This window comes from Pristis pectinata, chromosome 19 (genome assembly GCF_009764475.1).
Source record: "Pristis pectinata isolate sPriPec2 chromosome 19, sPriPec2.1.pri, whole genome shotgun sequence".
Classification (NCBI taxonomy): Eukaryota; Metazoa; Chordata; class Chondrichthyes; order Rhinopristiformes; family Pristidae; genus Pristis; species Pristis pectinata.
In genome coordinates this window covers 41,795,178-41,813,990 of record NC_067423.1, presented here as the reverse complement: position 1 = coordinate 41,813,990, position 18,813 = coordinate 41,795,178, and the positions used below count along the sequence as shown (strand labels likewise).

The 18,813-nt window shown below is 46.0% G+C and overlaps 1 protein-coding gene across 1 annotated transcript in view; it reads left to right on the top strand.

Annotated features, from left to right (window-relative positions):
* LOC127580523 (uncharacterized protein C3orf20-like) overlaps nucleotides 1-18,538 on the top strand; it is a 41,740-nt gene extending 23,202 nt beyond the window's left edge. Inside the window, exons 5-7 of the mRNA XM_052034112.1 lie at nucleotides 4,298-4,440; nucleotides 12,705-12,836; nucleotides 18,077-18,538. Of these exons, the coding sequence (XP_051890072.1) occupies nucleotides 4,298-4,440; nucleotides 12,705-12,836; nucleotides 18,077-18,152 (351 nt within the window). The 3' untranslated portion in view covers nucleotides 18,153-18,538. The remainder of the gene's footprint in view (nucleotides 1-4,297; nucleotides 4,441-12,704; nucleotides 12,837-18,076) is intronic.
* Nucleotides 18,539-18,813: the final 275 nt, after the last annotated feature.

The window sequence follows — 18,813 nt, the reverse complement described above, 5'->3', positions numbered from 1 at the left end:
AGGTCAGGATTGAACCCAGGTCACTAGTTGACGAGCTAGGCTGCTGAGATACTCATTCCCCTGGGTGCCTCAGTGGTGACACCATTGGCAGGACCTGTTACTGGAGGTGTCATTATGGCCATGACCAGCCACTCCAGGCCAGAGGGCAGGAGATGAAGATGTACTCGGACCTTCTCCTGCAGAGTCTTCAGATCACCTCATCCTCTCTGATCAACAATGTACTTAAAGGCTCAAACGGGCTGTCACCACTGAGATCTGCGACTTCTTGTGGGACGAACTTCAAGCACGCTCATGTCCCTGGGCTGCTTTCTCCATACAGGTCAGGTTGACTTTCAGCTCCCTCACACAGGATCTTTCCAAGCAGCAACAGCAGTTCTCCGTGGTGTCTTCCAACTTCCTTCTTCCTCAGAGAGGTCCCTCAGGCACCTCACTGGACTTCAAGCATCAACACTGAATCCTCTTTCTCTTTACTATTAATGAATTCATCCAGCTTAATTTCACCAAGGAACAGGTGGCATCTCTGCCGACATTGCTGGATTCTCACGGAAAGCAGCAGCCGGACTTCTTAGTGAACAGGATAGGTGTCCACACTCTCAATGCACAGGTGGCTGGAACATCACATGAACAACATCCTCGTGTTGAGTGCCAGCTTCTAGGGAGGCAGGCGTGACTCCTTGTATCCTGAGGGAGGCTGTGCTGCTGGGCATCTTCAGCGACTGGCATTGCCCAGTGGGAGACGAGGGCTACCCTCTCTTCCCCCAGTTCCCCACTCCGGCAGGCTCTCCAACCACAGCAGCCGAATGCAGATACAAGAGCCGCAGAAAATGCCACATTGTGCCGTGGTTGAGATTCCGTAGCCTGCATCGGTCCTGCAGGGCTCAGCGTGCAGATGTGGAGACCTCATCCCTGTCTGCTCAACGTTGGACACTAGAGACCGGAGACCGCAGCCGGGGCCAGAGGAAGAGGAGCAAGGAGACCTGGTGCCTGAGGGCCATGGAACCAGCAGGAGGAAGGCAGCGGCTACCCAGGGGATGTCCCTACCAACCCGCACGTCTTTGGGATGTGAGAGGAAATGGGAGTACTCGCGGGAAGCGAATGTGGTCACAGGGAGAACGTGTAAACTCACCACCCTGAGCATAGGAGGCAGGGATTTTACAGCACTGCCCTCCCAAATAAGGTCCCTGCTAATCGCAGTCTCCAAAGCAAACCAAATAATCTTCCGCAAACTACAATCCTTAACACCAACGCACTGCACCCACAATCAGTTGGGAAAGCCCAGACGATTTGAGGGATCCGTCCTGCTTTGAGGGTCCACCTGCACTGAATACAACATAATGAGTGAATCTTTGTCCTGATGGAAGATTATTGACCTGAACCATTACCTGTTTTTCTCTCCCCACAGATGCTGCCTGACCTGCTGAGTATTTCCAGTATCATCTTTTATGTCAAACTTCCAGCATCATAGTCTACTTATGGCGGGCCTAATATCGATTCTGAACCCTTAGGACCTTCCTCCCGGCAGGTATCTTGTCAGCCAGGACTTATGTGACCCTTTGAGAGAAGGTGCAAGGTCTCTCCCTCTCCCCAAGCCTCTGTCGCCTCCATGGCAGTCAAAGAGTCTGTTGCTGTTTGTCCAGTTACTGTGTGGACTGTGCCTTTACTCTATTTCAGCCGAAGCACGGGATGTCAGGAGATGGGTGAAACTGGGGGGGGGGGGGGGGGGTTCCCTCCAGGGGCAGCACAGTGGCACCAGAGACACAGGTTCGATCCTGACTTTGGGTGCTGCCTGTGTGGAGTTTACATGTTCTCCCTGTGACCACATCTGCTTCCCCTGAGTACTCATGTTTCCTCTCACATCCCAAAGATGTGCGGTTTGGTGGGTTAATTGGCCGCTGTAAATTGCACCTAGTGTGTAGGTGTTGGTGGTAGAATCTGGGAGGAGTTGATGGGAACGTGGGGAGAATAAAATGGGATCAGAGTAGGATTAGTGTTAATGTGTGGTTGATGGTCAGTGAGGACTTGATGGGCCAAAGGGCCTGTCTCTGTGCTGTATCTATGACTCTTCTTTCACTCTGTGACATGAATTGTGCAGGTCCTGCTTTGGTGCTCGTTTCTCACTCTAATGCTGCTTCAAACATCTTTCTAACCAATTTCACCATTCTTTTGTGGGAGACCCAAGAAGATGTTAGGGTTACATGGAGCTGTGATGTGGCACGCCAAAAATGGGAGCAATCCAATTTCTCGGCAAAAGAATCTGCAGAGATGCAGGGGAGTTAAATGAATGGGCAAAGAGATGGAGTATAGTGAAGGGAAATGGAAGGTCAGCTGCTTTGCAGGAAGACTAGAAAGGCAGAGCAGTATTTACAAAGAGTGAGACACAAGGGAGACTGCAGATACTGGGATCTAGAACAAAAAGAAACTGGTGGAGGAACTCAGTGTGTCAGGCAGCATCTGTGGAGGCAGCGGGATGGTCAGTTTTGGGTCAGGACCCTGCATCAGGGTTATAAAGTGTGAGAATGCACAAGAAACACAGAAGGTTGGCATAAAGAATAACTTTAAAGGTAAATGGAACGTTGGCCTTTATTGCAAGGAGGATTTTGTCAGGTTGCAACTGTGCGGGGCTTTGCTGAGACGACACTCGGCCAGGGAATTGAAGGCTGCATCTTGTCCTCACACCAAATCCGGAATCACCGACGAAGTCACAACGTGGGGACACCTATATCTGAAGAAATCGTGATCGTACTCAGCTCCTGTTTACTTGAGATAGAGCCCAAGTTACTCCTTCACAGACTGCAGTTGCTTGCAGAGCTTGTCATCGAGATGACGGAGAACAGAGAGGTGGGGAGAAGGGGAAATGGAGGTAGGGGTTATGTGTGATGGGATTCCCACATTATAGAGTGGCATGCTCAATCCCTGTGGAGTAAACAGTTTTGTTTTAAAAAACATATTCATTCAAGGGATGTGGGCTTCACCGGCTGAGCAAGTATTTAATTGCCCATCCCTAGCTGCCCTCTAGAAGGTGGTGGTGAGCTGCCTTCTTGAACTGCTGCAATCCTTGAGGTGTGGGTCTACAACAACAGGCTTCGGGGTCACAGATCTTGCACTGAGGGGCACAGGGGTTGCCATCCTTCTCACTGCTGTTTCTCTACAGTGAGGCAGCACATGGGAACCATTACGGGGGATAAAATCGGCACTCCTGCTAGGCACCTTTAAATCCCGGGTGTTTGCTGACCTGCTGTGAGTGAGGAATGAATGCCGCAGATCACAACCTTTCCATCCAGGCTTTGCTGGCAAGTCAGAAGCGTGAGCAGTGCGCATTGATGGTGTCAACAGGGAAACGGATACCCGCACTGGGCGAATCGAGGCAGGAAGTGCTGGGTGCAATTTCCCAAAGGGTGGGACATCCGCCAGAAGTGGATGCAAACATCTCAGGACATGCAGAACACTTTTTTTGTGTGTGATTCATGCATAACAAACAGGAGGAAATGTGTTTTACTGATCCTGTCTCTATATGCTGGAGTATTGTGCAGAGGTCCAGTAGAATATTTCCTGAGATGAGGAGGTTATTGAGTGAGCAGAATGGACTCGTACTGTCTGGAATTCAGAAAATGGAAATTGGAGTATGTTCCCCCAGTGAGGGAGTCCAGAACCAGGGGGCTTTCTCTCAAAATAAGGGGCAACTACCTCGGACTTAAACAAGGAGGAATTTCTTCTCTTGGACGGTTGTCAATCTTTGGAATTCTTTTTCCCCCAGAGAGCTGTGGATTCTGAGTCATTAACTATATTCAAGGCTGGGATTTAAAAAAAATAATTTACAAATATAAAAAATAATTTCTTATGGAGCATTAATGCTTAAAATGCAAATTCATGGGTGTGATGGATCAGGAATTGCTGTGTCAGTTTCTTGAGCTGCCCAGACTAAAACAAAATACCTATTTATGTACATATATTTACTCCAGTTAAATGGCTGTTGCATTAAGTAACAGCTTGCACTCCTTGCCTTTAAAACAGAAGGAAATCCTGTGTAGTACCCAAATTGAAAGCCAACAGATCGGAGCCAACACATCTCAGAGACTTGATGTACCACGCAATATACAGCAACCAAGCTGTGTTCCCACCTTTTCTCCCCGTCTCCTTTGGTTTGTGCCTTGCAACTGTGGAGAAATTTGGGAAATTAAGGAATACTGTGTAGTCATTTCATTCAGCTCACGGTAAAGGTGTGTTCCAAGCTGACAATCACTGGGGCCGAATGGGTGAATATTGACTGACTCGTGAATACTTTCCTTGTTGCCAACAGATGTATATCAGAGGGAAGTTGCTATTTGCTGACCACATTTTTAATGGGTACAGTAACACCCTTAAGGATCTGAAGAAACAATTGGCGAAAACCTATGAAGACTATTTAGTGGGCCGACACCTGCTTCATGACTTCAGGTTCAGGTATTTGATCAGCTGCCTTTTCTCTTCCTTTGCTTCGTGTTCGTTATTTAATTATAAGTTCCTGTTGTAGCTGTCGTGATAAAAACTGAAGCATCTGAATTAATGGGTATTCATTTGCCAATGGTGTCTGTGACAAAGGAACCCTGCAAAGGTCTTGAGAGTTAAAGTAGGAAATGAGCATTTCCTGAAGTTAAGTTACCTCTTCCTGGAGACCAGTGATGTGGCAGTGGTCCAGGGTCCTGTGGTGCGGCAGTGGTCACTAGCACAGTGATCCAGGGGGCCAGTGGTGTGGCAGCGGTCACTAGCATAGTGATCCAGGAGATCCAGTGAAATGACGGTGGTCCAGCAGATCCAGTGAGCTGGCAGTGGTGATTGGCTGATCTTTTTGTTACAGTCACAATTCATTTTGAAGTTATGTTCATACTATATTTTCCTGCCGCTTCCTCTATTTACATTAATCCAGAATTTGAGCTCAGTGACTTGCCACTCTGGCTCTCACTGCACAAACTGATGCTTTACAGTCCAGACAGCTGCAACTCACAGCTGGGAGCGAGGTGTGCCCCCTGAGGCAAGGCACAGTGTCTCAGCAAGGTCTTCATCAGTGTTATGGGCTCACATGGACGGGAGAGTGGTCCTAAGCTACACAAAAAGGTGAAAAAGACAGCTTTGTCACACTGGAGTGCAAAGGAGGTTCACCAGCATGTTGCCTGGATTGGAGGACTTCAGTGATGGGGAGAGACTGGACAGGCTGGGCTTGTTTTCCCTGGAGTGACGGAGGCTGGAGGTAATCTCATAGAACTGCACAGGATTATGAGAGGCATAGGATAGGGTAGATGGCCAAAGTCTCTTTTCCCCATAGTAGGGCTATCAAACACAAGAGGGCACAGCTTTAAGGTAAGAGGTGGGAGGCTCTAGAGGGGCAAGTTTCTTTCCCGCCCCCCACCCCCCCCCCAAACACACACACACACACACACACACACACACAGTGGCTACTAACTGGAATGCGCTGCCAGAGGAGTTGGTGGGATCAGATACAATTACTATGTTTAAGAGGGATTTAGACAGGCACTTAAATAGGCAGGGCATAGAGGATATGAGCAAAAGGCATTAATGCAGAGGGGCAGCAAGGTTGGTGTGGATATGGTGGGCTCAAGGGCCTATTTCTGTGCTCTGTGACTCTATGACTCAATGCTTGGCTCAGCCGGAACCATCAGTGCTGTCCAAAACTCAAGTGTTTCAAAATCTTTCAACCATTTAGAAATTTAAAAAACTGGAAAAACAAGTGAAACAATTAGATGATTATCTAATACCTGCTCTCGTCCATCCCTTCTGTCACTCTCCGTTGAAGTGGATGGGAGAGTGCTCCCTTCCCGAGTTCCGACCTGGCACAGAATGTCTGTGTGCATTCTGCACCCCCGCTGCACGCCACACTGAGCTTCAGCAGGGACCCCTCTTGACAACCTGTTTCCACTTGTGGTTAACAGGAGAGACACGAGAAGGCCAGCCGGGAAACTTGACAAAAATTGACATTTGTTTCTTTTGCATTTTGTGTTAACTTAGTTATTTTTTTTCTCACATAAATTCCATAAGAGTGAATTTTTAATCGGTATCTCAAATATTTTGGTATTGATTCATGAAGTCCGTAAGGGTAAATTTACATTGCCCAAACTGCTGTAATGTGGTGGTGAACCGCATTTCAAATGCCATTTATGAGCCCTTCTTCTGCCTGGTTTTATCCCATGTGTAGCACCTTGTATTCAATTTCTCTCACTGCTGTTTTCCATTCAAATATTCTGGTTGCCCCATTACAGGAAGGATGTGGAGGCTTCAGAGAGGGTGCAGAAGAGGTTCACCAGGATGCTGCCTGGATTAGAGGGCATGAGCTATAAGGAGAGGTTGGACAAACCTGGGTTGTTTTCTTCGGAGTGGGGGAGGCTGAGGGGAGACCTGATAGAGGTCTGTAAGGTTATGTGAGGCATAGACAGCTGGTATCTTTCTCCCAGGATTGTAATGTCTAATACCAGAGGAAATGCATTTAGGGTGAGAGGGAAAACGTTCAAAAGGAGACGTGCGGGGCAAGTTTTATTCTCTCTCTCCCCCCCCCCTCCCCCTTCCTTCTCTCTCTCTCTCGCTCTCTCTCTCTCTCACACACACACACACATCTGGAATGCACTGGCAGGGATCGTAATGGAGGTAAATATGATAGGAGTGTTTAAGAGGCACTTGGACAGGCACATTCATGTGCAGAGAATGGAGGGATATGAACATTGTGTAGGCAGAAGGGACTAGTTTAGTTAGGTGCTTAATTACTAGTTTAATTAGTTCAGCACAACATCATGAGCCTAAGGGCCTGTTCCTGTGCAGTACTGTTCTATGTTCTATTCACCCCATCGTGCCTGTGTCAATGCAATTAATGCTACTGTAGCGGCTAGCTACACTACGAAATGAAGACACAGAGTCGCTGGTTCAAAATCAGAAGTCGAATGAACGACAGGGGTGCGGTGCGCCTTTAATGTCCCAAAACTTCCTGCGCTACCGTTCCCGTGCTGATGTCACGTGCGGGTCACCTGACCTTCCCACGCGCGGGCTTTCCTAGCCCGACGATGGGGAAGAAGGAGGGACTCGCGCCATCTTGGGTTGGGGCCTCCCGACGACGTTCGCGATGTCGGGAGCTGGTTCGATGCCGGTGCGGTGAGTCGCTACACTACCATGATTTCTCTCCATAACTTTGCAAAATTTTCCTTTTCAAGAAATATCTAGTTTTGTTTTGAAAGTTATTGTAAAATCTATCCTCACTACCCTTTCAGATCATAACAACTTACTATGGAAATAAAATGCTTCTCAAGTTCTTTCTGGTTTATTGAACTATTATCCTTTGGTTTGTGACCCGTCCACCACTAACAGTACTTTCTCTTTACTTATTCTAAGATCTCTATAACGTCTCCTCTTCATCTTCTGTAGTTTACAGAGAACAGTGCCATCTTCTCCAGTTTCTCCACATAATTAAAATGTTCTCTGTCTGAACATCTTCACTGCACCTCTTCGCCCCCCTACTGATGTGCAGTGGCCACAACTGCACTTTCCATACTCCAATGGAAGGGCAGTACCACAACTGGACTAACCATCTTGAAATATCAGTTCAAGCACTGCTGTGGGAGCTGGCAAATTAAATACAGTTTGTTAGATCATCTGGAATTGAAAAGAAAAAGCTGGTATCAGTGTTTGTGACCATAAAATTACCCGCTTGTGTGAAAACACATCAGATTCACTGGTGTCCTTGGGGAAGAAAAACCTGGTGGAGAAGCAGGAGACGGCAGATGTCAGAACCTGGAGCAACAGACAAAAAGCTGGAGGAACTCAGCGGGTCGGGCAGCATCTGTGGAGGCAAATGAACAGTCGACCTTTTGGGTCGAGATCCTTCATCTGGAAGGAAACCTGATGGTCTGGCCTATATGTGACCCTTAACTGGCCTCTGAAATGGTGTGGAAAATGAGTTTCAATTGGCTAACACTGATATGACCTGACATTGGCCAGATGTGGGCATAGCAAAGGCATTCCCAGCCCAGTCGGCTTTGCAGAATCTTCTTCTCAAACACCAGGTAACTGGTATGTAATTTGAGAGAGGTGACCCTCACTTCTCGCTGCCTCAGGAAAGCAGCCAACATAATCAAAGAGCCCACCCACCCCAGACATTCTCTCTTCTCCCCCCTCCCATTGGGCAGAAGATACAAAAGCCTGAAAGCACGTACCACCAGGCTCAAGGACAGCTTCTGTCCCGCTGTCGTAAGACTATTGAACGGTTCCCTGGTATGATAAGACCTCACAATCTACCTCATCATGACCTTGCACCTTATTGTCTGCCTGCACTGCACTCGCTCTGTAACTAACACTTTATTCTGTATTGTTTTGCTTTGCCCTTGTACTACCTCGATGTACTTGAGTCTTGAAATGATCTATATGGGTGGCATGTAAATCCAAGTTTTTCCATTATATCTCAGTACAGGTGACAATAATAAACCAATTACTGAACTGGACAAGCATCACTGATGTAACCGATCTGAATCATACTTTGTACCAACATCCCCATTCTCCACCTTCAAGCCCTGTCCCACCAGCAGTGTAAACCCACTGGAACTGAAGACTCAGTGGTACACAGCAGGGAGGAAATGGCACTGGGAGCCCTCAGCTATGGATTGTCTCATGTAATCAAATCAAATATGGTCAAGGGAGCTTGCTGCTGATTACCATCACCTATCCTCCCATGTTTGACAAAATCAATACTGAGCACCACTTGAAGAACGCATTGAGAGGAGAAAGGGAACAGGATGGTGAGGGACGTCAACATCCTTCACCACAAGTGGCCAGTGGTAGCTCCATCGCCGGCAAGTCTTGAAGGGCCAAGCTGCCAGACTAGATCCACACAGCTGGTGAGGAAACCAGGGATGAGCCTGCTTGTCCTCACCGATTTTCCATAAAATATTACTGGGAGTGACTGCCACACAGTGCTTGTGGAGACGAGGTCCCATCTCCACACTGAGCGCTGTAGTTGTTTGGTCTCCCAAGTGCTCCATTAAGTAGTAGGGGTATACATTGATGATCACACAATATTCAATTCTATTTGCAACTGCTCAGAAAATGCAGCAGCCTTTGCCTGCATTCAGCAAGACCTGGGCAACATTCCAGAATGGACTGATTATTGACAAGTAAAATCCACCTTACACTGGTATCAGGCAGTGACTATCTCCAATAAGAGAAAGTTGAACCACTTCCATTGACACTAAATGGCATTACCATCACCCAGTCCTCCACCAGCTGCATTAACCGGAAACTGGATACAGTGGATGTAAGAACAAGTCAGGTACCCTGCATCAAGTTGCTGCATCTACTCAGCACCAGTCGGGAGATGGATGAAACACTTGCCCGGTGAGTGCCGACGCGACAATGCTCAGGCCACTGGACCGGCACTCTGCACGTTCACTCCCTCCGTTTGATACACTTTGTTGGCATTGAGCACCATCTACAACAGACATAGCAGCAAATCACAAGTTGTTTGTCAGCACTTCCAAACCCACAACCTTGATCATCTCGAAGGACAAGGAGCTGCCCAGGAATGCCCCTACTTGCAAGTTCCTCTCCAGGACATGTCAACCTGATTGGAAAGAGAGCACTGTTCTTTCCTCTTCAGTGGGTTCGAGACCTGGAACTGTCTGCCCAACAGCGCTGTTGGTGAACCTTCACCACAGCGACTGGGTCAAGAAGGGGCTGTAGATATGGGCAATAAATGCTGGCCCTGCCAGTGATGCCTACATCATTGAAATGAATTAAAACATTGAGGCTTAACTGGTGATTTATAAATGTTTAGCAGAACTACTTTCATTTTGACAGCGCCTTTGTTTGTAAACCATTTTCCCAAAGGTTAGGTGCCTGAACATGCACATCCCTCTGTTCCCACAGCCCTTGAAACTGTACCACTTAGTGTATATTGGCCGGCGTTTTACAGGAAAACATTTAATTATGGGAACAGTGAAATGTGCTGTCTTGAAGTAATGACGTCAGCTTGTCATTTTCCTTACAAATACTATCTGAGCTTGAACTCCTCAGAGAGAGGGCAGTAGTTCCTCAGTAACCTCAGTGCAGAGGAATGGCAATGAGGGACAGATGAAAATATAAATATTCAAAATTTTTTAAGGATCTTTTTAAATGTTTTCAGTGTAGGTTTGGAAGTTTATAATAGCTTTAATCATTCTTGCATGTTTCTGAAAGCACTAGAGGGGACCTAGCTCAGTCTGGTGCCAGGGGTTTTGTTCATCTGTTTTTGAGGGTGGGATTGTTGTGCTACCCACAGCCACACCCCACCCCAATCCTGCCTCACCCTGCCACCTGATCCCATGGCATCACAAAGACCCTGTCACCGCGCAGGACATTGCCACAAATGATTCAGCCAGCTCCAAAACACAAGTCCCACCTGGTGAACCTCACTGGGTAAGTACAGACTCTCTTTGGTGATCAATGGCAGATGTGGGTCACTCACTGCTGAGCACACGCTGTGGCCCATTGCCTCTCCTCCAGCTTCCTTCCAACTCTCTGCATCAAATTTCACCTGTTACTTGTCTCAACATCTCACCTGGTGCTCCACATGCACCTGAAGTCTGCTACTGCCATCTACTTCGGCAACAGGGCAGGCACGGTAGTGTAGCGGTTAGCGTAACGCTTTACAGCGCCAGCGACCCGGGTTCAGTTCCGGCTGCTGTCTGTAAGGAGTTTGTACGTTCTCCCTGTGTCTGCGTGGGTTTCCTCCCACATTCCCAAAAGACGTACGGGTTAGGAAGTTGTGGGTATGCTATGTTGGCGCCAGAAGCATGGTGACACTTGCGGGCTGCCCCCCCAGAACACTACGCAAAAAGGTGCATTTCACTGTGTGTTTTGATGTACATGTGACTAATAAATAAATCTTATCTTAATTAGTATTTTAACGTGTCCTTGGTATGGAAAGTTTTTCCACATGCAGCAGATGAATGTTATCAAACAAATATGACACTGAACCATTTAAGAAGATTTTAGGACAGATGCTTGTGGCAGTTGGATGATGTTACAGAGGTGGAAATACGTAGTTTTAAAGATACATACGGTTAGAACTCACGTCGGCCTTAACTATGACACAAAGTCTGACAACAGACTGGTTCAGAGGTCCTACTGAGAGGAATGGAGTTAGTGACTGGGGAACAAAGCTTCTTCTGTCATAGTTCAATACATTTCAAAGGTCGCGTCATGTACCCGTTTTGGAATTACGGTCAACATGCAAAATTGCAGACCCGAGGATGGCTGCTAATTACCTCCAGTTTGAAACTGTCCTTTACTCTGTGCTTTCTCCCTCCTGTCCATGCTCAGGTCAATGCAGGCACAACCGTTTTAATTGTTTCTGTTGTGTGATTGATTTTGTGTTATTCTCTCTTTAAACTGGAATAGGAATTTTATGTTGAATGGTCTTTGTGAATCAAAGTTGGTCAGTACCGCTGAACTCAACCTGGATGATACGAGATGCCACATCAACAAATCAAGGGTCTGGAACTGTTTCTGTTAACGTTCTTCTTTCATGTTTTGTGGAACTTTCCTGGTTTGAGTCCTTACGTCTCCGAGATCAGAGGGTTTCCCCACTGCTCAGTACCATACGATGTAAACCAAATGAGAACGTTTTGGTTCTGAGTATCAAGGGAGGAATTAAACTGGCAGTTCTTTGGCAGGGTCCTTAATGTTGCACCTGTATGACTAACAAATGTTCTTAGAGGTAGCAGTACCCTGGACACAAGTCTTCATGGTACACTAAACTTCATGCCAAAAATAACAGCTTCAAAAGCCTGGAGGCTTCTGAGGGGATTTTGCAGAAAGCCAAAGTGGAAATAATAGCAAAATAATAATCTGGAGATTGGGAAGGAGCTCTGGATCACTCCATCTGAGGAACAGTGAGGAAATAACTCAGTGCCACGGTGTTAACTGGCCAACTGATGGCAGGGGAAGAGTTCACAGGTAAATGCGAATAGAAGAAGGCAGGAGAAAAGTGGAAGAATGATGAGGACTATAAAACTACCATCTCAGCAAAGGGACCAGGATTTGGAGATGTTTTGTGGCTCAGACATTTGGAGAGTTCATATATCTGTAGTGAGACAACTCAAAGCCTTTTCCTCATATTCTACTTGTAGGGTTACATACTTAATAGGAGAGGACCATTTGTAGACTCTTGCTGTTGAAGGCCTTGCAGCAAATAAATATACAACACGTTATAATTACATATACTGTTGGGTTCTAATAAATGAATTCTAAATGTTAGGGCCCAACCTTCAGACAGTAGTGACACATTACCTACTCAGGCAATACAAGAACTGTCTGTTTCTTCTGCTATAGAAATATCATTGAATATACAAAATAAACAAGCCATAGAATTAGTGACAACTTGGAATTGATTCTGAACTCTTAAAATTATAAACACTGCAGGCTCATTTTTCTGATTGCATCACCAAAAACTCATCAAAATGAATGGGTTTTCATCTGAATCACAGGTGGGAAAATGTACATGTCTTGCTGCTGCTACTTGATGTGATAGAATCCTCTGGTACTGTCACCTAATGTAGAATGACATTCACCTTCATATGCAATTGACCTTAAAGGTCTGAAGGGAGTATGAGTTTATTGTTAGTAACATATGCCAGCTCTTTTTAGCTCTTGCTGAATTGAATCAAACTATTGAAAAGCTTTTCTGCTTTCCCCAGTCTGTGTGATTCCGATCTGCCGAGTGTGGAGATGGACAACAGATTGTGGATAAGCCGGCCCGACCATCGTGTGAGACCCAAATCTGAAGCCTCCATTCTGCCGGGCACATGTACCTTTCAGACTTCTGACAGGTGAGCAAGATCCAATGTCCCCAAGTGCTGAGCCAGATAGGAAAGGTCTTGGTGTCGATTTCCTACTCTCTGTCATTCTCAGCTCTGTGGAGCTGGTGGTGATGTGGATAGTTGGGGCTTTTGGCCTTGTGCAATGGCCAAGTAAGTGGACATCCTGACCACGGTGAGCATGCTGGCTTTGTAAACGCAGTCCAATACTAACACCACTTCCCAGCACTCTTCCCACAAAGGTTTGTCCATGTTTCCCATAACATGTGTCGTGTTGCTCCAACAATCCTTGATCACAAGACAAAGGAGCAGAAGTAGGCCATTCGGCCCATCGAGTCTGCTCCATGAGCTAAACTAAAACTATTCCTATCTAGCCGCAATTTCCAGCCTTATCCCCATATCCCTTGATACCTTGACTAATTAGATACCTATCAATCTCCTCCTTAAATGCCCCCAATGATCAGGCCTCCACAGCTGTATGTGGCAAAGAATTCCATAATTTCACTACCCTCTGGCTAAAGAAATTTCTCATCATTTCTGTTGTAAATGGGTACCCTCTAATTCTGTGCCCTCTAGTCCTGGACTCACCACCAAGGGAAACAGCTTAGCCTCATCTACTCTGTCCAGTCCTTTCAACATTCAAAATGTTTCTGTGAGGTCCCCTCTCATTCTTCTGTACACCAGTGAGTACAGTCCAAGAGCTGCCAAACGCTCATCATAAGTAAGCCCTTTCATTCCAGGAATCATCCTCGTATATCTTTTCTGAACCCTCTCCAACATCAGCACATCCTTCCTAAGATAAGGGGCACACAGTATTCCAAATGAGGCCTCACCAATGCCCCATAAAGCCTCATCAACACTTCCTTACTTTTATACGTTATACCTCTCAATGAATGCCAACATAGCATTTGCTTTTTTTTAACCGCCGATCTGACCTGGTGGTTAACCTTAAGGGTATCCTGCACGAGTACCCCCAAGTCCCTTTGCACTTCTGTACTTTGAATTTTCTCCCCATCTAGATAATAATCTGCCCGTTTATTTCTTTTTCCAAAGTGTACAACCGCACATTTCTCAACATTGAATCTCATCTGCCATTTCTTTGCCCCTTCTCCTAAACTATCTAAGTCTCTCTGCAACCTTCCTGTTTCTTCAATACTCCCTACTCCTCCACCTACCTTGGTGTCGTCTGTAAACTTAGCCACAAAACCATTTACTCCATAATCCAAATCATTGACGTACAATGTAAAAAGAAGCGGCCCCAACACCGACCCCTGCGGAACACCACTGGTAACCGGCAGCCAACCAGAACAGGATCCCTTTATTCCCACCCTTTGCTTTCTGCCTACCAGCCAATGCTCCACCCATTCTAATATCCTACCTGTAATTCCATGAGCTCTCATCTTATTAATCAGCCTCTTGTGCAGCACCTTGTCGAAGGCCTTTTGAAAGTCTAAATACACAACATCCACAACATCTCCCTTATCCACCCTACCTGAGATTTCCTCAAAAAACTCCAATAAGGTTAGTCGGGCAGGATCTTCCCTTCATGAAACCATGCTGGCTTGGACCTATCTTGCCTTGCACCTCTAGGTATTCCATAACCTCATCCTTGAAGATTGATTCCAATAACTTTCCCACCACCGATGTCAGACTAATAGGTCTGTAATTTCCTTTATGCTGCCTCCCACCTTTCTTATACAGCAGAACTACATTTGCGACCTTCCAGTCCTCCAGAACCATGCCGGAGTCTATTGATTCCTGCAAAATTATCACCAATGCCTCCGCAATCTCTAAAGCCACCTCCTTCAGAACCCGAGGGTGCACTTCATCCAGTCCGGGAGACTTATCTGTCTTTAGTCCATTTAGCTTCCCGAGCACCTTCTCTCCAGTAATCTTGACTAAACTCAGTTCTATCCCCTAAGCCCCCTGACTATCAGGTATATTGCTGATGTCCTCCACAGTGAAGACCGATGCAAAATACTCATTTAGTTCCTCTGCCATCTCTTTGTTATCCATTATAATCTCTCCTGCACCGTTCTCAATTGGTCCTATTATCAACCCGTGTCTCTCTTCTACTCTTCATATACTTAAAAAAAAACTCAGTATCCTTTTGAATGTTATCTGTCAACTTCCTTTCATAATTCATCTTTTCTTTCCTAATGACCTGCTTAGTTTCTTTCTGTAAGTTTTTAAAAGTTTCCCAGTCTTCTGTTTTCCCACTAATTTTTGCTTCCTTGTAATGCCCTCCCTTTTGCTTTTATTTTAGCCTTAACCTCTGTCATTATCCACATTTGTGCCATTTTTCCCATTCAGAAGTTTTCTTGGAATATATCTATCCTGCATTTTCCCTATTTCTTGTAGAAATTCCATCCATTTCTCTCTGTTGTCCCTCTAACTAGCCTACTTTTCCAATCAATTTGGGCCGGTTCCTCTCTCATGCCACTGTAATTTCCTTTGTTCCACTGGAATATCAATACACCTGATATCAGCTTCTCCTTTTCAAATTTGAAACTGAACTCAATCATATTGTGATCACTATTTCCTAATGGTTCCTTTACCTTTAGCTCCCTAATCACCTCCGGTTCGTTACACAGCACCCAATCCAAAACAGCCGATCCCCTGGTGGGCTCATCAACAAGTTGCTCCAAAAAGCCATCCCGTAGACATTCCACAAACTCAACTCTCCTGAGATCCACTGCCTTCCTGGCTTTCCCAATCCACCTTCATGTTAAAATCCCCCATAATTATCTTGACATTGTCTCTCTGACACGCTTTTTCTATTTCTAACTGTAACTTATAGTCCACATCCCGGCTGCTGTTAGGGGGCCTATATATAACTGCTATTATTGTCCTTTTACCCTTGCCATTTCTTAGCTCCACCCATAAGGATTCCACTCCTTCTGACCTTATGTCCCTTCTTTCTATTGATTTTATATCATTACTAACCATCAGGGCCACACCACCCCCTCTGCCTACCCGCCTATCTTTCCTATATACTGTGTACCCCTGGACATTCAGTTCCCAATCACATCCGTCACTGTGCCACTAGGTCATCCACTTTATTCCTAATGCTACGTGCATTTAAATATAGTACATTTAGACCAGTATCTGCTGCCAATTTCCCTGTATTTCTATTGTTCAGGAAATTATCCTGTCTTTTCACCTGCCTGTCTTTCTTACCATCTTCACTGCACTATCTTGGATTTGTTCCTATATACCTCTTCCTCTATCCTAACATTCTGGTTTCCTTCCCCCTGCTAAATTAGTTTAAACCCTCCCCAACAGCTATATTAAACATTCCCACCAGGATATTGGACCCCTTGGAGTTCAGGTTTAACCCAGCCTTTGTGAATAGGTCATACCTCTCCCAAAAAAGGTCCCAATGATCCAAGAATTTGAAGCCCTGCCCCCTGCACCAGTTACTCAGCCACGCATTCATTTGTCTGATCCTGCTATTCTTTCTTTCATTAGCACGTGGCACAGGTAGTAATCCTGAGATTACTACCCTGGAGGTCCTGCTTCTCAACCTTCTTCCTAGCTCCTTGTAATCTTCCTTCAGGACCTCCTCTCTTTTTCTACCTATGTCATTGGTACCTACATGTACCAAGACTTCTGGCTGACCACCCTCTCCCCTCAGAATATTCTGGACCTGGTCTGAGACATCCCGTACCCTGGCACCAGGGAGGCAACACACCATCTGGGTATTGTTGTTGGGTTCGCACAATCTCTTATCTGTTCCCCTCACTATAGAATCCCCAATAACCACTGCATTTCTCTTTGCCTGCTGGACCACAGCACCAGGCGCAGTGCCAAAGTCCCGTTTGCCGTGGTCTTCCTGTGTCAGGTCATCCTCTCCAACATAATCTAAAATGAGATACCAATTTTTGAGGGGAACCGCCACAGAGGTACTCTCTACAAATTCTTTATAGCTTCTGTCTATCTCCTCCTCACTCTCCCTAATCAGCCAAAGGTCATCGAGCTGCAGGTCCAGGTCCCTAACGTGATCCCTGAGGAGCTGCATCTCAATGCACTTTGCACAGATGTAGTCATCGGGGAGGCTGGTAGTCTCCCAGGGTCCCCACATCTGGCACTCCAAACATAAAACCAATCCCAGATGCATATTGCTATGGCACTGTCTAATGCTACTAGTAACTTACCCCCGCTCTATAAATCTCGCCTCTTACCTGTTCTAGCCGAAGCCCGTTGAGCCAAAGCCCAATCACTCTGCTCCCTCTCACTCCGCTGCCCGCTCCGAACGCTGCCCGCTGGATATGGCAGTTTTCTTTTTAAACTGCTCGCATGCTACCCGCTTACGTCACACACCTGCGCAGTCTTGCCCCACTATTCACAATTAGAGAGAGAAAAAAACCACTTAGCTGCTCCGAAGTTCGCCGAAGTGACCCGAAACGAAACTGCCGAAGTTTGGATGCATTATTGCCCATTTCTCATGTGCAGATCGCACACAAGTGATTTAATGGCTTCCTTTGACAAAATTCACAGGATGACTGCAACCCCACATTAGCGCTATATTCTTTTCCAATGTACCCAGTTAAAACTTTGTTATAAAAAACACATTTAAAAGTTATCAAACTTTGAGGTTTCCTGGTCAACTACAAGTAATCCCAGAATCTCAAACCCTTCTCATAACTATAGTTTCCCATCCCCAGTCGATCTGTGCTGTATTAGCTCCATGGATTTACACTTCTTTGAATAACTGAGTGCCCAAAAAACTTCAGCCTTTTTATGGTTTTATCTTCCTGCCATTTGTAACTGTGCCCACAGAGAAATGCTCCCTCAGGCCTCAGGGAAAATCTAAACAGTCCTGGCTGTGAATCTACCCACCTACCCCTCATTTCACCCACCACCCTTCCAATTACAAGACCCCGAAGGGATCCTCATGAAAATTCAGTGGTTTACCCACCAAACACTCCTCACAAATCACGCTGGCATGGAGATTAATCCACAACTAGTTCCGAGTTAACAGCTGTGAAAATAGAGCAGTGGTTCCAACAGGTCAGAGTGCCGTCTGAGAAAGGAGACGATGCTTCCGTGTGGGAGCACAGAGGTAGGAAGTTTCCCAACCTATCCCACATCCTGATCCATCGCCAAAGTACACTCATCAGTGGCCAGCTGCCTGCAGGGTAACTACCAGCTATGACTGTACCCTCTACCAGTCACTAGGACAAGGGGAGGAAGGTAAAAATAACCCAGAGTGTACTGGAATAAGAAACAACCTTTCTTTTCTTTTCCAGGGCTGCAACAATCCAGGACTTTATCGCATTTAGCTTGTCTCAACGAAGTGGCTGTTGCAGGAGCAGCATGCACTGAATGGCACCTGGACATTGGGCTGTGCAATGGAAGGCTGCTCCTCTAACCCCAGCAGTAATTTGGGTCACTGCTTGCACCTAACATTCGTCACAGATTTTTTAAAGTACCCTCTTGATAAAAATCACTGTGCTACTTTGTTAGTTCTGACCAAATATAGTGGCAAGGAAGGGTCTCACTGCTCAGAATTGCAAGCATGCTTAATGTGGTTATCAAATAGCTTCCAGCTTGCTTCTCCCACACTCAAAGCTCAAGAGGTGACGAGTTCAGCTGAAGCTGGATTTCTCCAAGGAATATACCAAAGATACATACAGTATGCCTAAGGGTTGACTCTAAAGATTCATTCACCAGGGATCGGTTACTAGAGATATTTTTACACAAAGCTAGTCATAAAAGATAACACTACATCCCCCTGACTTTTAATTTAGTGTGTATTTTTTTCCTTCAGGTCAAAGCTATTAACTGCAGCTTGGGACAAGCCATTCATCCCTAATCCAGCACAGTCGCAGTGCAGTCTCCTCCAAGGCTGTGCGTTCCATTTCATTTTGCATAATAAGAGTCAAATCTGCTCCACATTCAACTGATTATTAAACTGAGGCCCAAACCACACTCTCAGCTGGTCACAAAAGAATCCCTGGCACTAGTTCCAGGAGGAGTAAGGGGA